The 22,948-nt window shown below is 42.9% G+C and overlaps 1 protein-coding gene across 12 annotated transcripts in view; it reads left to right on the top strand.

Annotated features, from left to right (window-relative positions):
• Nucleotides 1–22,948, top strand: part of Fam184a (family with sequence similarity 184 member A) — a 110,093-nt gene that overhangs the window by 26,408 nt on the left and 60,737 nt on the right. For all 12 annotated transcript variants that reach the window (XR_005869423.1, XM_040728115.1, XM_021229086.2 and 9 more), the window contains exons 2-3: nucleotides 18,713–19,567; nucleotides 20,955–21,090. Coding sequence is in view for 11 of the 12 variants with exons in the window: in XM_040728115.1 (XP_040584049.1) it covers nucleotides 18,713–19,567; nucleotides 20,955–21,090 (991 nt within the window). In the remaining variant the exon portion in view is untranslated. The remainder of the gene's footprint in view (nucleotides 1–18,712; nucleotides 19,568–20,954; nucleotides 21,091–22,948) is intronic.

The following is a 22,948-nucleotide window of genomic DNA, read 5'->3' as shown; positions in this document are numbered from 1 at the left end:
TTGGTGAAATGTTCATTTTTTTTTAAAGCACATTCAGGTATTTGAAAGTGGGAAATGAAAAAATTAGAAAATAGGTTTTTATTCTCAAAGCCATTAATAAAAATTATGCTTAGTCTTAGAATTGGTCTTGGAGTTAGATGACTAATGTTAGTGATGAGAAATAACAAATATGTGACTTGACAATATAAGGTTCAGGCAGCAGCTTGTATAGAAGAAGGTGCTGTCAACGTGTATGGTCAGAAGGCTTCAGAGTAACCCAGAAAAGAGTCCCCAAGCTCCTGGGATAAGCCAGAGAGTGTGTCTTAGCTCAGGAGCAGAGTATCTGGCATAGATGCTGGAATGTGGGGGCCTGGACCTCAGATGGCTATGGGCTCCAAGACAGTGGCTCTCAAGAATGGGGTACCCCCACATTCAGTAGTATCTAGCATGTGCTATATCAAATAACCTTGCAGTCCCACCCAAGACACCTCTTTAAATTTTACTGTCATGCAAGTCCTTATTCAGAAGCCTGTTTGTGGAGTCCTCTAATTACACAAGGTCACGAGGTCAAACAAGCTAACTCGTTATAACTCTTCTGCTCACTCATTCACTCAGACCAGTGCATTTGTTCTTGCTAATGATCTGAGGCACCTGTGATTGTGCCGCTGTCACCTGCTGTAATTGCGTCATGGCCCACAACAGCTGATGACATACCATATAAGGACTGTAGTGGCAGTTCTTCTCCAGATCTGTCCTTGTGGTAGTCACTCAGTATCAAGTCGTGTAGTGTCAAGGTGTGTCAGAGCAAGGTGGGGCCTGTCCTGCAATGTAGAGAAATGCCTGCCATACTGGTTGCACACAGACAGGAGTCGTCTTCCTCTTCCTGGGGAGCACTCCTTACTTCCCCTCCAGAATTGACCACATGGATTCATTACTAACAGTCTTCTTGTTTACCGATAAGAACTTCTGAAAAAAAGAGTTAAAGTGTTGATTGATGAGTCATTAATATTATCCAATAAATTTTTATTTGTAAGATGCATTGTTTAGTTGATTATTGAAAAGGCACCAAATACAGAATAAAGACATAGATATGTATGAGGACAGAATTTGTCATGTTAAACAGAAACTGTAAAAGAGGTATGTTGAAATATTATAGGAACCCCCATATTGTAGGCCTCCTGGAGTTCAAATGCTGTTTTGGAATAGAACTGATGGTATAGTCAGTGTTAAAAATATTTTTACAGGATTTTGCAGACACAATTTTGACAATATTGTCCAGTATCACTGTGTATTATACATCTCTCTGAATTTCCTTTGCACAGAAAATAGAAATTGAGGAGCATGGTAATTTAGAATTGGAATTAGATGGGCCCAATAAAAACTCCACTGTATTTTTGGATAGCTTTTAATTGACCGGCATCCAGTTACTGTATAATTGTGATGAAATTACTTTTCAAAGTAAATATTTTTCATCATGAAACAATTGTTTTCCCATCTTCTCAGGTTGCAAGTGTTAAGATTTTTCACTTGTCCTAGTACTTTTTCTCATGTCTAGTCTCTTAAATTTGTAAAAATAAAAACGTGGTGTTCTCCCCTTCCTCTATTGAATTCTAAACTTTCTACAATGAACAGATTATAGATCAGGAAATACATACCAGATAATTTTCTCAAGTATAGGTTTAAATAATTGGACAGACAAGAGAGTGTTCCAGGGGAGCAGTGGCATTGGTAAAGATGTAGAAAGAATAAAACAGTTAATTTCAGAATATTTATAACTTCTCTAAATTTCCAGGAAACTGGAAATCTGTGTTACACAGTTTGAACTTTTGCCATGGCCATTGCTAAAATCATGGTAGTGCAGGATTCTTCTTGTCTGAATACAGATGGCAGGCAGTCTGTTTCTGTAGCCCTATCCACATCCCCTTTCCATTGTCCTGCCTTTTCAGTTCCAAGGTGCAGTCAGCCAGACCTCCTATTTAGTGACCGCACTGTGCCTCCCTGGTCATTTCTCTTCTTGACAAGTGCCGCGGCCGGGGATTAGACTAGTCTGGAGAGGCTTCCGAAAGCCCTGTAGGTGAGCCATGTCACAATCAGGCTCAGGTGATGTCCCTTCAAGCAGCCCACCAGGCAGCAGTGAGAGAGTACTAGCAGAGAGACTTGCTTACAAGAAAAGACTGGCTTCTTGCAGAGCCCCTCTCCTGGCCACAATTAGAATAACAGGAGCCAGAGACTTGGGGAAATGCACCCAGCTGCAGTGTTTTACTAAGGCAGGTGGAGAAGAGACGTAGCCTTCCCTTTTCTCCTAAAGTTGCCCGGCTTCTTTGTAATTAGGAGCTAACTTTGCTTTGTTTAGATCTTTGAAATCCTCACAGCCATGAGCTTGAGGAGTGGAGGTGGGAAGGATGGCATCTATGGCTTAATTTTGGACCTTCCAGGAAGTCACAGTCTTTGCATGGGACAAGCACTGGCGGGAGAACCCACTAGCAAGGCCTTCAGAATGACCAGAAGTTGTGTCGTGGTATTCTAATAGAAGAAACCACTAAATCACTACTCTTGAGAGCACCATTCTTTCTGTGCTTGCCTGTCTAAGAAAACACACAATAACTTTGTTCAGATCAGCTTCATAGAGCACCCATGGGAGTTAACTTTACATTGCTGTGACCAAGTTTACTGAAAAGGAAATCACTTACAAGAGGAAGGCTTTGTTTTGGATCATGGCTTCTTGGTTGCTTGGCCCCCTGCATATGGACTGAACTTCATCGCGGTGGGAGTCTGTGGTAAAAAATAAGAGGCGGCAGCTACATCATGGGGAGTGAGAAGAGGGAGGAGAGAGAGAGAGAGAGAGAGAGAGAGAGAGAGAGAGAGAGAGAGAGAGAGAGAGAGAGAGAGAGAGAACGAGAACACTTGTACTTGTGGGCTCTGTTCTTCCCCCACTTTTTCTCCATCTGGCCCCCAGCCTGTGTGCCAGCATCCCCTACATTCAGGGCAGGACTTCCCCCTTTAGGAAATTCTCTTAAGAAATGCCCCCATGCACCCAGGGGTGTGCTTATAAATCTAGGCACCTTTTTTTTTTTTTTTTTTTTTTTTTTTTTTACGAGACAGGGTTTCTCTGTATTGTTTTGGAGTCTGTTGGTCCAGCCCGGCCTCGAACTCACAGAGATGCCTCTGCCTCCCGAGTGCTGGGATTAAAGGCGTGCGCCACCACCGCCCGGCAAATCTAGGCACCTCTTAATCCAGTCAAATTGGTAGTCAAGATTAGTTGTCACAGTACTGTGAGTACTAATCACCACACATAGTGCTGTGGTGAAAGTGACCTTTCCTGTCTTAATCTAGTCGATCCTTTTAATATTTTTTAAGATTTGTTTTTATTTAATGTGCATAGGACTTTTGTCTGTTTTTGCCTGCATGCATGTCTGTGTACGACGTGCTCGTGGAAGCCAGAAGAAAGCATCCGATTCTCTAAGACTGGAGTCACATCTGGGTTTAACTGCCATGTGTGGGTGCTGGCAACAGAACCCAGGTCCTCTGCAAGAGCAACAAGTGCTCTTAATCATGAGGCCAGCTCTCAGGCCCTTAGCAGATCCTTTAAGAAGACTTAACTTTTCGTGTCATTGTTTTCTAATCTCATTCACCTCCAATTATTTCCTTCCATTTGGCACTACCAGGTAAAGTTCACTCCTTTTCTGGTTCTTTTTGAAATGAGGTTTATTTTATCGATTTTATATTCTTATTCTTTTTCATGGTAGTTAATAATGACTATGCAGATGTAAATTAATGAATTTGGCTGTGATCTTTTATTTAAAAAAAAACTTTGCCAACATCTCTTTAAGTTACATTCCAAAAACCTTGAAATACGTTTTATTTCATTTGTGTTTATAATGTTCCTACCCTTGGCCAAGTGGGCGTGGGATTTTTCTCATGGCCAGGCCTCCACAGGTGTCACTGGTTCCTGTGACTGGCAGGGGGAGAACACCACTTACCTTTGCCTGGTTTGGGCTTTTAGGACCCGGATAGCTTTGTTCTGCACCGCAGTTGCAGCCCTGTCCCACTGGGAGGCTTTCTCTGTACTCTTGCTCGGTCTGCAGTTTTCCTGGTAGATATTCGCCAAACTCACAGATGACACATACAGGGGTCCGCCCCCGAGTGTGCCTAGTGCTTCAGGAAGTTCCAGATGCTGGTACTTGTCCATGTTTTCTCTTCAACAATTCATTACAAAATTTCACTTAATTGTTCTTACTTGCCTGTAGGATAGCTGGTTTTCTTCCTTTGCTACAAATACCATAATGCTTGTTCCCTGTCTAGCCTGGGAGGCGTTTCCCATATTGAGACAGATGACTGCATTGTGGTTGGCGCTGTCTGACAAGATGATAACTTTGCAGGCTGATGTTTGTTGGGTGCAGTTCTGCTTCCTCCTTTCTGCATCTTAGGTGGCAATGGGATGACCGTGGATGATCTTTTTAATGAAACACACCCAGTACCAGGATGAGCAGATCTTTTCTTTGGGTGGTTCATTTTCTCCAGGAAATTCATTGGCCCTTTGCAGGGATGGCTGGAACTCTGCTGCTAGCGTCCAGAGGGTGCACTTGGGAGGGGAGTGACCAGGAAATTATGTTTCAGGTGTGGTTTTCCAAGTAGACCTTGCATTTTAGATTGTGAGCAGAACTGAATAGAAATTACAGGTGTTTCACATACAGTCCCTTCACTACACGGGTTCTTGTCTATTATAGAAGCTTCCTGCAGCAGGTGACACATTTATTAGATTGATGATCCCACAGCGACACATCATTTCCGTCATAGTGGACATTAGGACATTAAGTCAATGGAAATAAGACATATACTTGTTACTAGACCATACTCCATCAGCTCAAAAGCTAGTACCAGGGAGGTAAGAGGCTCCTTAGGCTGTTTCACTGAATTCTGCTTTTCTTCCATATTTCACTCCGGATTTGCTGTGCTCCAAGTCCCAAAACCTGTCCCACTTTCTCTGTTTTCTTTTTCTTATCCTTATTTTAAAAAATGATCATTGTAGGGATGAATTAAAGAAGAGAGAGAATAGTTTGGGTGCCATGGCTTTATTATTTGATTTTTTTCTTATTGATTTTTCAAATGCATTTTTCACATGTGAAATTTATGGTATCAATTCCTTCTGCATTAAGCACAAATAAAATTGACTCTATTAATGTTTTGTATTCTTAATATCAAAAATATATTTTGCCAACTTTAAACCATCTTCTTGATGTTTTGTTCTAAAACTTTAAGAAATAGGATTTTTAATTCATAAAGACAAAACACAGTTTTAGCTTCTTTTTTTATTTGAATAGTGCTGGTGTTCCTGTCTGTGACATTGCAAGCACACCAACACTCACCATAGTCAAATACTGCCGAAAAGTCTGCTAGCCTTTTGTCCTGCTGGCTTATAGAAGAGAGGACATGAAGTGTCATTTATACTATTTTATATACTATGTGTTTTAAATTAATCAAAACATTTTGGTAATGAATTTTAGATGTCCCTAGTAAAGAAAGCATGATTGTATACATTAAAATATAGGTAAGCTGAGAGATGCTTTATTTTTAACACCCCGTGAAATATCCTAAATTGTGATTGGATGGGCATTTGTGAGACTGGCTGGAGACAGGCGACTTCTCTGTCATTGCTGAAAGTTGATTACATTTACAGAGACAAGATGTATGCATGTCACACAATGGACTGAAGTGATCATAAATGACACATTTAGGTGTTCGGCAGGACCTCTAGAACAAAAGCTCTGGGTAACAGATCGTATGGGTTTGAACTGAAGACTGCAGCTTCACAGGGGAAACAGGCTTCGGGATGCTTTGAAGGATGAGTCATGTAAAGTAGGGAGAGCTCTGGCCATGATGGTCATCTCACTGGGCAGAAAAACCACGACCTTTCAAGGGAATGCCAGTGTCAGCGGAGCATAGCCCATTCGTCAGAACTAACGTATACAGTTAGATAAGTAGGTTAAACAGGACAGGCAGTGCTAACCGCTGCTCTCTGAAGGTCTGTAGCAGGCAGAAGCTGAGGAAGGTGCTTTGACTACCTTTCTCCAGGCAATCCTTTGAAGAGTTTTAGTAAGTAACCCAATATTCTCATTTGCAGGTGCAGGAGCAGGAATACACAGGGTTTGAACACCTTTGCCAGGTGCCATAAACGTAAGCAGTGCACAGACTCAAAGCCAGGTCTTGTTTTGCCACAAGGTCTGAATGCTTTTGCCATCATTACGTATGGGCCCATAGAATCTGTTTTTGCCATACACTGGTTTAAAAATGCCTTGCTTTAAGATGATTTGTCTAAGGGTGGTTGACAGGAGAGGTGGAAGCAGAGGTAACTGAGGTCAGGAGAGATGGCAAAGATTTTTCCAGTAACTCTTATTGGCTATCAAGAACCAAAGCAACGATAAAGAATAGATATCTAGAGGATAAGAGGAACTGGAAACACTGGTTACTGAGAAATGAGCAGACTGCAAGGTCAGGGGACGGGGAAAATGGTATTGTCAAAAAGAAAAGAATCCTGAGCTTACTCGTTTGTATAAAGGGACCATGTGACTCCTGTGTGTGTGTGTGTGTGTGTGTGTGTGTGTCTGTGTGTCTGTGTGTCTGTGTGTCTGTGTGTGTCTGTGCATCTGCCTGCATGTCTTTGTGTGTCTATGAATGTTCATGTGTGTGTGGTGTATGTACGTGTTTTCATGTGTGCAGGTGTAGTAGGGGCTGAGGTGTCTTCATTGATCACTCACTCTCCACGTTATTTCCTGAGCCAGGGTCTCTCACTTGAAGCTGGTCTAGCCAGTCAGCTTGCCTTTGGGGATCTCTCATTTCTGCCTCCAGAGCTCTGGGATTTTATAAGGGAGCTGTCACACCCCTGTGGCTCCTTATGTGGGTGCTGGAGATCTGAACTCCAGTTCTCACATTACATGTTCTTTAACCACCGAGCTTTCTACTCGGCCTCTTTACTCCCTATTTGACAGATGTTAGACCTTTCCCTGGTGTCCCTGATGCCTTGAGCAAAGGATGTCAAGCAGGCAGCCAGATGTCCCTCCTGCTGGCATTGGCTGCTCCTAACACTCTGTGGTGCTGTGAGGAAACTACATAGCAACAATAACTGCGTGCTGCCATGACAGAAAGTTCCATGACTTGGAAAACAGACTGCTTTAGATTTTTTGTTTTGAACTCTCGACTACCTTGTAGCCATTTCATCCAGACTGGAGGGGAGCACTTCCCTTGGTCTAGGAGGAGTCCTGTGATTTCATCCAGACTGGAGGGGAGCACTTCCCTTGGTCTAGGAGGAGTCCTGTGATCTGTGCAGAGACCTTCATTTGCGCTGTGCACATAGTCTTTCATTTGCAGGAAGGTGTGCTCTGATTTTTGTAGCAACCCATTGCCAGGCCGTTTTCTGGATATGAATGTAAGCAGGCCGTTTACTGGATATGAATGTAAGCAGGCTGTTTGGCTCACCTTTTGAGTCACTTTTTGATGCTCCTCTGGTATTGTGACATTACAGACAGCTGTGAGCTGACATATGGGCGCTGGGAATTGAACCCAGGTCCTTAGGAAGAACAACCGTTACTCTTAACCACTGAGCTAACTCTCCAGCCCCTAAACTTATGAATTAAAACATTTTAAGTATATGGATGTTTGCCTGCACGTGTGTAAGTGCATCACGTGCATACAGTGCCCGTGGTAGCCAGGAGAGGCCTTGGGAGCAGTAGGTGCTAAGAACTGAACCTGGGTCTTCTGGAAGAACAGCAAATGCTCTTAGCTGCTGAGCCATCTCTCCAGCTCCATCCTTTCAGACCTTTTCTGTCACATTCAGTCTTCATCGAGTTATTTCTACGGAGGACTTCGTGCTGTGCTTCATTCTGCACCCCACAGCTTGACGCTTGATACAAATGCGTATTATCTGAAATGTCCGTTATCTTATGTATGTTCTAGTTTGAAAAGTTCTGTTTTGGATTAAGAATGTATATGTTTTTCTTTTCTGTAATTCATATAGAAATTCAGAGCACATGCACGCACACACACACACACACACACACACACACACACACGCCCGCGCGCGCTCACATGCACACGTTGATGTTTTTAAAGTTTGGTACCTCAGATCCCGTAGAGGAATCCTGAATGACAACTGGATCCATGAACCTGTTGTATTCAAAAAGACATTTGTGTTTTAAGATTCAGATTAACTTTCCTAAGGAGATAGATAACATTCTACATCACCATGCAGGGAAAGAAAGCTTTATTACACTTTATAAATATTTTCTGAAATATTTTTCCAATAGAGTTATGGAAACACAGAGAACAAATGTATCTTTAAAAGTAATTATTTCCCAAAGCAATTAGGTTTTCAAATTATTTTAAAACCAAGGCTTTAGAGTGCCCTTGGCTTACATAAATCCGAATGAGCTTTTTTGTTAATTGCCTCCTAAATGTTTCACTTAGATACAAGTCTGTTGCTGGAATTAATTTGATTACATAATGCACGAAAAGCAGCTTTTGTCTTTCTATTTAATTTAATACAAAAGGAACTGGACCAAGAGGTGAAACGTGGAGGTGGTTAACTTCCGGTCAGGGCGAAACTGCTGTGTGTGGTCCTGTGCTGCTCTCCTCAGACATCGATGTGTGCCCAGCGTTCCCCTGCACCTGTTGTACAACTAATGGTGGAAACGAACTGAATGTTTTGTGAGACTGTGGATTAGGAGGATTTTCCCCGCACATTGCCGAGGACCGTCAGGTTCTCTTTACATATCTAGTCTGTGAGTGCTTCTCCCTCCACTGCTCTCACAGCCTCTTTGAATTCCCTCCTTACCTGGGAGCAGCTCCGTTCTGGCCTTTTCTCGACAACCCCCCTCCCCCCCCCCCAGGAAAGGAAAGGACAGGATCTCATGGGCGGGGTTGAAACCAGCAAGCCCCAGGCTATGACTTGCTCCACGTGAGAAGGACATTGGTCGTAGGATCTAACTTTATAAGCAAAAATAAACTCTGTTCTATTTTCTTATCTGTGTTTGTTTGTTTATTTGTTTGTTTTGGGACCCAGTCACACACTGTGGTCCAGGGACTGAAAATGTGGTGATCCTTCTGCCTCAGCCTTCTGAGTGCTGGGATTACACATGGAGCACTTGGCTTTTCTTTTTTTCAAGTGATTTATTTTATTTTTTTTAATGTGTATATATGTGTGTGTTACATGTGTGCAGGTGTTAGGAGATGCCAGGAGGGTGTGTCATGTTGAGTTCCCTGGAACTGTAGTTACAGGTGATAATGAGCCACCTGGTACAGTTACTGAAGGTGGAACTCGGGCCCTCTACAAGATCTGCAAGTGTCCTTAGCTGCAGAGTCATCTCTCAAGACCCACTTCCTTACTTCTTGATGGATTTAAACTGAGTAGTACATTACAAGAGAAGGATACTGCTTGAGAAGAGAATTGGTGGAAGTAATATATTTCATAGATTTACCCTCAGATTATTAATGTAATGATAGTCATATATGTAATGATGTTAATTAATGAATTTTACATACTCAGCACATGGACTGAGAAGACACAGCATCAAAATTAAATAATTTGGTATTTAAAACCCCCATAAAATAAAAATATAAAAACCTACACACTTCATAACCAACTTCCTGTTTCTTTAAAAACATAAATGTCATGAAATTAAAAAAGAAAGAAAACAATAGTGCTCTCTCTCCTCTCTCTCTCTCTCTCTCTCTCTCTCTCTCTCTCTCTCTCTCTGTATCACTAAAGTAATAGGACAGTTTAGAAAAATGTGGCATTAATGCTAAGTAGAGCTACATTGATAAAGAAATGATACTGTAAATTTCTGTACTGGAATAATTTAATTTTCTTTTTAGCCTCTGGGAATTACAGAATGTTGTATTGGTCTAAATTTGGGGGTATTATAATACTATGGCCTTCTATCTCAGAAAATAAAGTTTGAATATATTTTGAAACGGTATGCACTGGTAGATAAAATTTATTCTTAAAAGGTTCAGAAAAGAGAAAATTAACCACATGTGTCCATGTTTTGGTGTGCATGTGTATACATGCTTGACCCTGCAACCTGGGGTTTTCTTCCGACACTCTATTGGATCAGGGGTTTTCTTCCGACACTCTATTGGATCAGGGGTTTTCTTCCGACACTCTATTGGATCAGATGATGCTCCTTAGCTTTTGCCACATCGTTGTTGTTTGGCATGCATTCTCATTGTCACTTTTTTTTTTTTTTAACGAGACAGGGTTTCTCTGTATTGTTTTGGAGGCTGTCGGCCCAGCCCGGCCTCGAACTCACAGAGATCCGCCTGCCTCTGCCTCCTGAGTGCTGGGATTAAAGGGGTGCGCCACCACCACCCGACTCATTGTGACTTCTTAATTCTATGGTTTTTTTTCTTTTGTCCACCTTATCTTGTTAGTATGAGTTATATGGCATGAATTTAGCTGTTTTTCCCCTTTTCATGCAATGAGTATTATAGGTAATATAGGTAATAATATATAATAATAATATATAATAATAAATAATATAATAATATATAATAATGTAGGTAATTTAGGCAGCATAAATATATCCTACTTTTTATCCCAGTCTAACTGTCAAGAAAATAAGAAAGTACTTGTATAATTTCATCACCTCCAAAGGAATGGCTTTAAATATTTGATTAACATGCCTTTTCTTAGCAAGAATGGAAACTGGAGCTTTTCTTCCGTGAGAAGTCCCATCTCTAAGCCATAAGATGAGAACAATCTCTGACCTTCATACCCATATCCATAGGCATGTGCACCCCCCCCACACACACACATGCACAGATGCACACACATGCATTTACCACACACTCTCTCCCCAAACAATCAAACAGAAACATTAGTGAATATTACTTTGTAAGCCTTTTGCAGCTCTTTGGTACTCAGAGGGCAAGTTCCTTCTCTGTTGGCCTGTTCCTAGCACAGCACTGACTAGAAAGAGAAAGTGCAGCTGCATCTAGAATTGCCCTCTAATTGAGACTGGCTCGAAAGCCATGCCCTGGAGGAGCAGCGATGAGAAGGATCTACTCCTGGCTGCTATGTGGCGAACCTTTCACTAGGTAGACATGTGTGCCTGATGCTTGGGGAGGTCAGAAAAGGGTGTTAGATGCCTTGGAACCAGACTTACAGATGGTTACAAGTGACCATGTGGGTGCTAGGAATTGAGCCTGGGTTCTCTGAGAAAAGCGACCAGTGCTCTTAACCACTGAGTCATCTCTCTAGCCCCTTTAAAAATGCTGAAGTATTTGTTTAATATAGTCTGTAATGTATGTGGATGTTAGCACTTAACTTTTTGACGAGTAAATTAAAATCCATATCACCACAGAAGTTTGGTATAGAATGAGGGACAGACTAGGCAAGAGGAAATAGAATACATAGTTATGGATGGATGAAGAGGGGCTTTTGCTACAACAGGAGCATGAAACGGAGAGGGGAGGGGAAAAGGGGGGTGAAGGAGATGACAGCTAAAACTAAGGGCTATTTGAGGGATCATATGGAAACTTAATAACAATGGATGCTTCCTAATATACAGGAAGGTGATCTAAATGGAATCCCCAAATAGCAAGGAGTTAGAGCCCCCATAGGCCACTCTTGTCACCAAACAAAACCTCTGGGACTGGGTTACATGTAATTGAGTGTTGGCCCTGTGGGAACCCCCCAAACAATCCAGACTATTTCCAAGGTTACTTAGCACAGTCCGATAGCAATCCCCTACAGCTGAAGACAATGCCTACACAATTCGTTGAATATGGAAAAGTTGAGCTAGTACCTACCTAGAGCCTTTATGTCTATTGACAGTGTCCATAGTATTAGAAGGTACTATACATGGATGGGGCATGTCAATAAACTACAAGCCCTTCAGTCTACAGCAGTGACCGGCCTGCAAGATTTGCTGGTACAGTAGTGACACAAAGCTTGTACAACTAACCAATCAATGTCTGATAGATGTAAGGCCCATTCCATGAAATGGAACCCATCCCCAACACTGCTTAGGCCACCAAGAACCTGAGACTAGATAAGCTAGACACTAAGGGAAATCAGATACTACTGTTCTGCTTAAGGAACCTAGCAATAAAATGATTCCTAATAGCATTCTACTGTGTTAATAGATCAGTGCCTTGCTCGGTCATTATCAGAGAAGCTTCCTCCTGCAGCAGATGGATGCAGATACAGAGACCACAGCCAGACAACGTGCAGAGAGTGGGAGACCTTGGAATACTCAGTCCTAAATGGAATGTCTCTCCTTCAAATCCCTCCCCTCATGGCTCAGGGAACCCTACAGAAGAGTAGCTAGAAAGTGTGTAAGAGCCAAAGGGGAGTGTGGCCTCCGGAAAACCAAACCAAACCACTAAGGCCCTGTAAATCAACATGATCCACACACATGTGATCTCACAGAGACTGTGGCAGCATACACAGGTCTGGGTCAGATAGGGTCCCAGCCCTGAGAGGAGAAGTGTGTACAAGCCCCATCCCTAACCTAGACGCTATCTACAATTGATAACCATTCACAAATGAAGAACTTGGTTTGACCAATGGAGTCTCACTGGGTATACAAACCACTAGAAGACCAGACCACACGTCAGGTCAGCAGTAGATGAACAACACAAAAGGAACTCAGTGGCATTTTTGAGGGTTCTTTGTCCAATAATGCTTTGTCAGGCCTTCACTCTTTGTTTGGTTTTATTTTGTGTTATTTTTACCTTATAGGTTCTTTGTATATGCGTTAAGGTTTCCAGTTTTATATTTCTGTGGGTTTTCTGTTTGTGCAAATGCGTGTGTCACTGTGTCTGTGTTTCTTGAGCATTTTCTTTGGCTGTGTTTCTTCTGTTTGAGTCTATTCTCATTTGTTTGGTTTTGCTTTATATTATTTTATTACTATTTTTTAGATGCTTGTTTGTATCCTAATGAGAAAGAGAAAAAGAAAGGGTGTTGATTTGGGTGGGTGGGGAAGAGAGAAGGAGGAGCTCAGGCTCAGCCTCAGGCTCTCTGTTGCCCCTCCCCTACCCACCCCAAGGCCTGAGGATCAGAATGTAAAGCTCTAAGCTCCTTCTCCAGCACCAGGCCTGCCTGACTGCTGCAAACGTTCCCGTTATGACGATGATGGACTAACCCGATAAAACTGTAAAGTTGGGCAGCAAGATGGCACTCGGGAGGCAGAAGCAGGTGGAGCTCTGTGAGTTCGAGGCCAGCCTGGGCTACAGAGTGAGTCCCAGGACAGGCTCCAGAGCTACACAGAGGAAACCCTGTCTCTGGGGAAAAAGAAACAAACAAACAAACAAACTGTAAGCAAGCCCTCAGTCAAATGTTTTCTTTTATAAGGTTGCCTCAACCTTGGTGTCTCTTCACAGCAACAGAACACTAAAATGGACCCTGAAAGAAGCAGGGACCAGCCTAACTTCCCAGAAGAAATAAAGACCAACTGAGCCACCTGGGAAGGACACTCTCCAACATTTTGAGCTGCCTGCATGTTATGCAGTGAGCTCCGGGTTTCCGGTTTTTGTGAGCTGTGTTTGTCTGGTCTCTGCTTCTTTCAGGCTGCTAGACTTTTCTTGAGATTGGGAAGGAGGGACCTTGTAAATCTGGCCAGTTTCAGGAACTTCCTGAAACTATTTTGAGTTGTTTCTTCCCTTCCTTAATGAGCTTCCTCGAAATATGAGATGTTTGAATTGTAACTGCTCTGCAACACGTGGCTGGGACAATGGTTCAGTAGGTACGAGTGTTCACTGAGCAGGTTTAAGGACTTGAATTCCAGTCCTCCAGCACACCCATAAAGAGCCAGACATGGCCACATGTGCCTGTGGCTCCAGTATTGGAACAGTAGACAGTGGACATCACAGGCCAACCTAGCCAAAATGTCATCATCTCAAGATAATAAGACAGAGAGCCATAGAGGAAGACACCTCATGTCCACCTGAGGCCTTGGCATGCATGTATCTGGATATACACCCGTGTGCCCACGTGTAAGGTGATGCTTTTTTCTCTTTTGACTTTTTGAAGGACTCACCACCCAGCTCCCAAATAAATCACACAGGGAGGCTTATTCTTAGTTACAAATGCCCAGTCTTAGCTTGGCTTGTTGCTACTCAGCTTTTCTTATCTTCAGTTATCCCGTGTCCCTTTTCCCTGTGGACTTCCATCTTTCTTCTGTGTATCTTACTTTCCTTCTTACTCTGTATCTGGCTGGCTGGCTGGGTGGCTGGGTGGCTGGGTGGCTGGGTGTCTGGGTGGCTGGGTGGCTGGGTGGCTGGCTGGCTGGCTGGCTGGGTGGCTGGGTGGCGGGTGGCTGGGTGGCTGGGTGGCTGGGTGGCTGGGTGGCTGGGTGACTGGGTGGCGGGTGGCTGGCTGGCTGGGTGGCTGGGTGGCGGGTGGCTGGCTGGCTGGGTGGCTGGGTGGCTGGGTGGCTGGCCCCTGATGTCCTCCTCTTCTTGTCCTCTTGTTGCTCCTCCTCTTCCTCGTTTCTCCTGCTTATACCCTCTGTCTGCCAGCCCTGCCTGTCCTTGCTCCTGCCTCACATTCAGCTCTTTATTAGACCATCAGGTGTTTTAGACAGGCACAGTAACACAGCTTCACAGAGTTAAACAAATACAGCATAAACAAAGGTCACACACCTGAAAATAATAGTTTACCATACTCACATACATGCAGCACATACAGAATTTCTCAATTTGGAGGCTGGGATTCAGTCCCATGAGGGCTCTCTTTCTGGCTTGCATGTGGTAGTCCTTTTCTTGTGTGGTAGAGACACAGGGGCTGAGTATAGATGAGGCCCCACCTTGTGACCCATTGAAACTTTCCAAAATTCTCATCTCCAAATACCATCATGTTCAGGGACAGGTTTTCAAAATATGTATTTGGAAGAAATGTAATTCACCCCATATCAGCCAACATTAGAAAAGTAATATTCAAGAAATGACTTGAACTTGTAAATTGTGTGTGTGTGTTTGTGTGTGTGTACACTCATCAGTATGAATATGTACAGCCACATGTTCAGATGCTTTTACACATGGGTGCACATATGTGGAGGCTCAAGTTGAAGTTGGTGTGTCTCCTTGATCTTTCACTGAGTCCCGAGCTCATGGATTCCACTAGGGTGGGTAGCTAATCAGCTTCAGAAATCCACCTATCTCCTCACTCCTCTCCGCTTGAGTCTTCGTACATAAGATTCTTATTTTAAAATGACCATAACTTGGGCTGATTGCTCAGTGGATAGAGGCACTTGCTAGTGAGCCTGATGATCCGAGTTTGATCCTTGGGTCCCACAAGTTGGAAGGAGAGAACCAACTCCCTGGACTTGCACTCTGACCTCTACAATGTACCATGTCTTGTCCTTTCCCACACAATAAAATAAGTAAGTATAAAAATAGTTTTTAAAGATTATCTCTTAACGGCATGGTTCAAGTGGTAATTTATTGGACTAGTATTGATTTGTTGCACTTGGCTTCTTTTTATTGTTCTTTTTAAGTTTTTAGAAATGAATTTTAATATTTCTTTTTTTTCCTCTTCCTTTTTTTTAAATTTAGAAACAAACTTATTTCACATGTCAGTCTCAGCTCCCTCTCTCTCCCCTCCTCTCCATCCCTCCTCACCAGGCCCCCCAGTCTCCCACCCAATCTCCACTCTGATCCCCAGGGAGGGTGAGGCCTTCCATGGTGGATCTCCAGAGTCTGTCGTGTCATCCAGGGTAAGGTCTAGGCCCTCCTTCAAGAGTCCAGGCTGAGAGAGCATCCCTCATTGTGGGATGGGCACTCAAAGTCCATTTGTACACCAGGGATAAATACTACCCAAAGCCCCATAGATTACCTAGGTCTCCTCACTGACACCCACATTCAGGGTGTCTGGGTCAGTCCCATGCTTTCCACACAGCTATAAATCTGGGGTCCAAGAACTCCCCCTTGTTTAGATCAAGTGTGTGTTAAACCAGCCCAGTCTTAGCTCCTTTGCCCATCAATTCTCCCTTTCTGACACTGGATTCCAGGAGTTCAGTTCAGTGTTTATCTGTAGGTATCTGGAAGTTGCTGATATGTTCAGTATGGGTGTGTACTTTTTTATGCATTATGCCTTTGAATTAGACAGTTGGTTTCTCACTATGTGAGTTTTAATGGAAAGGAATATGGAAGCGTGGTTGCTGATTTTGACTAAGATGCCTTGCCTGTGTATAGATGAGACTGGGTGTTTGTAACAGTCTTTTCTACCCCTTCTCAGCCCTGCTGTCATGGGGGATTGCAGCACTGAACAGATGCACACAGTTATGCTGTAGGTATTTACAATGGCAAGCAGCAGCCTTATTTGGCTTTCAGATGTTGCTTGCTGACCTCTGCATTAGATTTTATGTGAAATAATGCTTGGTACTGTAATATTTTTCTGTTATTTTTGTGCATTTTGATAATGTAAATCTTATTCTTTCTAATTCATTGTTTTAATTCCAACTTAGCACTTTGAATGCTACAATGATTTTCTATCAATAGCTTCTTTACTAGACTCTCTGAGGACCTCCTATGTCTTTCCTGCCTTGTTGACCATATTTAATCTAACACTTCCTGAGTTTCAGGAGATGATAGTAAATGATGGGCATTCTGGATGGTCAGAACATAACCTTTCATCAATGGTGTTTGAGAAAGATGGGTTAAAGGATGTGGAACTTGACAAAAGGCTGGATGGAAATTAATGGTTAGAAAGAAGAGTCTTTCAATAAGTCATTGATGAGGGGGAAACTCACATACTGCACCCCTCTCCTGCTTCATTCCTGAAATAGTGACTCCCTGCAGTGGGCTAGACCTTTTTTTTTTTTTAATAATATTTTTTTTTATTTTCCATTTTAAATTTAGATAAGAAACAAGGTTGCTTCACAAGTCAGTACGAGGTCCCTCTCCCTTTCCCTCCCCTCCTCCCGTGCCCTCCCCCCATTCCCCCCCCCCGTTATCCCCTCATTCCCCCAGGGAGGGTGAGGCCCTCCATGGGGGTGTCCATAGTCTGTCATTTCATATAGGGCAGGGCCTAGACCCTTCCCCAAGAGTTCAGGGTGAGAGTGCACCTCACATTGTTCTATGGGAGTCCAGAGACCGTGTGTATACTTGGGATGGGTACTGATCTGCTGTCCAAGGCTCAATAGATTACCTAGGCCTCCTCACTGACACCCAGATTCAGGGGGTCTTGATCAGTCCCATGCTGGATTCCCAGGCTGATGCCTGGGATTCAAGAGTTAACCTTTGTCTGGTCAGCTGTTTCTGGGGGTTCAACCATGGGCTAGACCTTTTTAAGAACAAAGTCCTAAAGGAGTGACTAGGTTCCTGGAAGTCTGTCTGTTTCCTTTCCATTGTCTCCGTGTGCTTAGGAAGATAAAATTCGGCTCAGAGCAGAACTCCCATAGGAAGACTTGAGGCCCATAGTCTGTATCCCCTTGCCCTAGGATCCTGACCTCTCTTTTCTTGCCTTTTATCCTTTCCTGTTCTTTTTCTCTTTATTATTCTTTTAGACCAAGCATTGCTGTGTATCCCTGTTGGTCTGGTGCTCACTTTGTAGTCCAGCCTGGCCTTAGGTTCACGATCATCTCTCAGCCTTAGCTTCTTGACTTTAGGATGACTGGCATGTGCCACCATGCCCAGCCTGGTCTTTCATCTTAATGACTGTTTGATATGGGATAAAACAAGTGTTCTTCCTTTTCTCACACTCAATGTGGTTTGCTGTGGTCTCCTCTGATCACCACCATATATGTGGATTTCTCCAGTGTCTGTAATTCAGTTCACCTGGAGGGGACATTAGATCTCAGAGACTGAGAATTCAGTCCCACACGATCATGTCCACTTCAGATGCCCCTAGGAGTGCTAGAGCATAGGGCTGATCAGGCCTAAGGGGACCGACCCTATATTCTTTGAGCCCTGTAGTTCTGGAGCCTCCTTGGCATCACATGCTGCTGCTCCCTAAGGCTCTGTGGACAGCAGAGGCCCTGCCCAAGTCAGGTTTACATTTACATTCACTCACTAGTTTAAAACACAGCAGATTGTGTACACTGTCAATAAAATAGTTCTAAACCCTTAAAAAAAAGCAAGCTATAAGGGAGCTAGAAAAGGGGGATGTGTAAGTTTATATATTTAAGTATATATGTGTCTTTTAACACACAAAAAGGGCTCTGGGGAACCGTAAAATCTTGAGCTCTGTGAATGTGATACAAGGTCATGATGCAAAGTGGGGAGACTTTTCTCCTCATCTCTTCTGTAGCCCTCACAATGCTGGCCTGGGTTGTGCGGAGAACTACCTTCTCTGGCCAAATGACCACTGTTCTTCCTTTCATACTTTCTTCTATAGTACATCATCCTTAATTTTGAATGATTTTCTGAGAAAGAGATGGGAAGAGAGACAGAACCAGAGACAGACAGACAGACAAAGTTTCTATGTATTCCAAGATGGCCTGTCATTCAGTGTGTATATAGTAAATTTCTATCCTTCCTCCTTAGTCTCTTGAGTGTTGGAATTGTAATTGTGCATTTCTAAAAGTGAGTGATCTTGAATGTTTTAAAATAACAATTTAAAAGTCTGTGCAAAGATAGAAATTTTCAAAGCAAATCAATTGCATGATGTTACAGTGTTTAATATTTGTTCAGAAATAATATTTGCATAGAAAAAAGACAATCCAAATAAAAGAATTAACTTCAGGATGTGACAGAATACGTGCTGAATTCTTCTCCCTTCTTCAAAACCATGTAGGTAATATATGCTTTGAATACTAAAAACGATGAGCATGAGTCTGCAATTCAGGCACTCAAAGATGCTCATGAAGAAGAAATCCAACAAATTCTCGCAGAAACCAGAGAAAAAATACTGCTATATAAAAGCAAGGTAACAGAGGAGTTAGACCTTAAGAGAAAGATCCAAGTTCTGGAAGCATCTTTAGAAGATCATGTGAAGATGAAGCAGCAGGCTTTGACAGAATTTGAAGCCTATAAGCACAGGGTTGAGGACATGCAACTCTGTGCAGAGGCCCAGCATGTCCAGCGCATAGTGACCATGTCGCGGGAGGTCGAAGAGATTAGAAGGAAATTTGAAGAGAGGTTGCGAAGCTTTGGACAGCTCCAGGTACAGTTTGAAAAGGACAAACGGCTGGCCCTGGAAGATTTGAGAACCACCCACAGACGGGAAGTCCAAGAGCTGTTGAAGTCACAGCAGGACCACAGTGCCTCAGTGAACAAGGGACAGGAGAAGGCAGAGGAGCTCCACAGGATGGAGGTGGAGGCCTTGAACAGCACCCTGGAAGAGCTGAGACTTGAAAAGAAAAAGCTCATCGAGGAATATGAAGGCAAGTTGAACAAAGCTCAGTCATTTTATGAGCGCGAGCTTGATAATTTGAAAAGGTCACAGCTCTTCACAGCGGAAAGCCTGCAGGCTAGCAGGGACAAGGAGGCCGATCTTCGCAAAGAGTTCCAGGGACAAGAAGCCATTTTGCGAAAAACCATAGGAAAATTAAAGACTGAGTTGCAGATGGTGCAGGATGAAGCCAGCAGTCTTCTTGACAAATGCCAAAAGTTGCAGTTGGCACTAGCCACAGCTGAAAGCAATGTACAGGTGAGTGGGTGTGGTCCTTTAGTCTGTTCTTTCTTTCTTTGTATGTGTGTGTGTGCGCGCGTGCGTGCGTGCGTGGGTGCGTGCGTGTGTGTGTGGGTGTGTGTGTGTAAGCCTGAGGTTGACACTGGGTGTTTTCTCAGATTGCTCTGCCATCTTCCATGTTGAGGCAGAGTCTTTTGCTAAAACCAAGAGGGCTCCATTTGCCATTTCAGATATTCAAGCTAGCCAGCTTGCTCTGTAGATTCCTGGCCTCTGCCTCCCTAGCTCTGATATTGACCACCATTCTCACCTGGCTTTCACTGGGTTCCGGGAACCTGAACCTTATCCAAACATTTGGATGGCAGACACTTTACTCACTGAGCAGTCTCCACACACCCCCACCACCACTTAAAAAAAACAAAACTCTTATTTTGGATTTATTTATTTTATTTTATGGGTATGGGTATTTTACCTACATGTATCTGTTAATGGATGGTTGTAAGCCACCATGTGGATGCTTGGGAACTGAACTCGACTTCTCTGCAAGAACTGCTAAGCCATTGCTCATCCCTAACCACCTTTCATATGCGCTATTTTGTTGATTTGGAGAACAGCCTGGCTGGCTTTAGGATCAGCTGTTTACATTCATGCCACTTTATTACACCCTGCCCCCCACCCACCCCATTTTTTGTCTTTGCCTTTGTGAGGTAAAAAACTGGGAGGGGTAATTTTTATTACATTTACCTATTCTGTTAGAAGTTCAGACATCAAGAACCCAAAAATCTTGTTGGTTCTATGAGTGGATTTCATTTAAACAGCTTACTCTCATTATTTCCATCAGTGTCTTGGGAAAGTTGAAATATTAAGCTAGGGGTTAATTGTGCTTTTCTTTTTGTCTTCAATAAGGATAGTCTGCCTCCTTATTTGGTATTTAGACACTGAACAAAAAAATATTATTTTTGATGGTGTACACCTTTAGCCCCAGCTTTCAGGAGGCAGAGCTAGGCAGATCTCTTGAGTTTGAGGTCAGCCTAGTCTACAAATGATAGGGCTATACAAAGAAACATTGCCTCAAAAACCAACCAACCAACCAAACAAACAAACAAACAAAAAATAATTTACTATGAGATAGGCCACATGCAGAAAAGATGCCAAAAGCCTCTACAAGTTTTCTGGCTGTGTTAGTATCAGCAGAACATTAGAATACATTAGGCAGGGTAGAAATAGACTTCCCTAATTGGGTCATATGACTTAAAACGTCAGATTGTGTTACCTCATCTAACAAATTTAATAGTCTTAGTTACACAGAAATTTCCAGGAAAAGAAAAGGCGATGCTTGTAATTTAAATAAATTATTTAGCTCAGTGTCATGTTTGCATTTTGATTATGGCTATTTGATCTTTCTTAGGTTCTTCAAAAACAGCTTGATGACGCCAAGGAGGGAGAAATGGCCTTGTTAAGCAAGCACAAGGAAGTGGAGAGTGAGCTGGCAGCTGCCCGGGAGCGTTTGCAACAGCAAGCTTCAGACCTTGTCCTCAAAGCTAGTATGTCTACCATAGCTTGGTGCTCAACCCTTTGCTGTTTATTCAAAATAATACCTGAGTATTTTGAGAGTTCTGCTAATTTGATATTTTCCATCCCTTCTAATATCTTAATTTAGACTATGTTTTATTTTAAAATAATATCTAATATCTTTATGAGTAATTATAACAATGGAATGATGAAACTGTCAACAGTTGTGGGGCACAGTCCCTTTCCCCAACTCTCCTCCCACCCTGGAGCAGCCTTTGGGATTGCTTCTAGAACTCCACTGAGGTTAAGCCAGGTCTTTGACTTCACTGTGGAAAGGATTCTCAGAATGAACCATTTTGTTTCTCTGAAGAGATTTTTAACATAGATTTAAACCAGGGTCAAAAGAAAAGAGGTGATCAAATCTGACACACCTACATGTGGGCGTGGACTTCTCAGTAGCCAAGTTTATGATGTTGCTGTGTTTCTGTGTACCATCTTTAGAGCTGTCAAGGGTGTTCTGTGGTGTTCCAGTCAAGGATTTTAGTCAGGGTAACTTCCCCAAATCACACGAAGCATTTACTGTCAACAAAAGTTAATCACCTAGTTGGTGAGATTCCCTAAAATATCTGGGGAAGGCCAAAGACCAAATATAGTTATGTATGCTCAGGCCTTAAGCAAGGTTTATTGCTGTTTTTACTTGCTTATTTGGGAATACCTTTGTGTAAAATGAGCAGTGTCACATGTAAGCAATTTTCACAGCATATTTTAATTGCACTAGCTTTGAACCTAGTGGCTCCTTTTCCTGCCCATGTCCACATCTTCTCCCGTCTTAATATCCTGCCTCAGGATGCCTCATATGTTTTTTTGTTTTAGGAATATATTTTATAGAATCCACTCCACAAAAATAAGACATTTATTCTTTTCTGTCCTCCCTCTCTCCCTCTGTCTGTCTGTCTGTCTGTCAGACCCATGTGATTTCGTAGCCCTTGGTTAGTAGGAAGATGCTGATCCAGATCAGGTCTGAAGTTGCTTTTTATCTGAGTGGATAGTGTATCCAGTGGAGCTGTTTCAGGACCCCCTTGCATTTTGATTGGCTCACTGGTGACTTCTTGCCCATAAAGTGGTCGTTTTTAATGACCTTCAGCACGCATCTGAATTATGCAAGCTGTTTGCGTGCCCACAGAGATGGACCTAGCTCAGGCTTTCCCACTCCTTGGGCTGCAGTAGGTTCTCTGGCTGTGTGTCCAGGGTTCTTTGAGATCTCCAATTACATGGTGCTTTGTATGAGAGCCTGCTCCGCACTCCAGATCCCACATCTCCCCTTTACATTTGTTCCCTGCATACATATTCTTCCAGGAAGAGACTAGAAGCAGAGATGGAAAGGAGTGGGAGCGAAAGAGAAAATAGAAAGTAATAAGTGGCTCATTTTCATCTCACAGTGTTAGTAATGCATCTTCTCCTTCCTCGGTTACTCCCGGGAGACGCTGACATGAGCTACTGAGGAGTTGCCCCTACCTCAACTTGTTTAGCTTGCATTCTTCTCCTTTTTTAAAACGTGAGCTGCTACCATGGAACAACATTAGTGGTGCAAAAAAGGGCTTTCTGTGAGTTCGAGGCCAGCCTGGTGGACAATAGCTAGTTCCAGGACAGCCTCCAAAGCCACAGAGAAACTCTGTCTCCCTGTCTCGAAAAGGAAACAAAAATGGGCTCTCTGTTTTAAAGGATTATAATTGTCTAAGATATTCCCATAAGTGAATATTTCCCTTTGAACAGTGAGGAAGCCAAAGCCCTTCTCCTACCCCTGCTTACGGCCCACTCAGATGTGAAGTACAGTTGTGTCCTTAGAGACACACTTTCATGTCAACGGACTTAAAAATTAAGGAGATTTAT

Source organism: Mesocricetus auratus, unplaced genomic scaffold (assembly GCF_017639785.1).
Source record: "Mesocricetus auratus isolate SY011 unplaced genomic scaffold, BCM_Maur_2.0 Super-Scaffold_100018, whole genome shotgun sequence".
NCBI classification, from domain to species: domain Eukaryota; kingdom Metazoa; phylum Chordata; class Mammalia; order Rodentia; family Cricetidae; genus Mesocricetus; species Mesocricetus auratus.
This window is presented reverse-complemented; position numbering and strand designations above follow the sequence as displayed.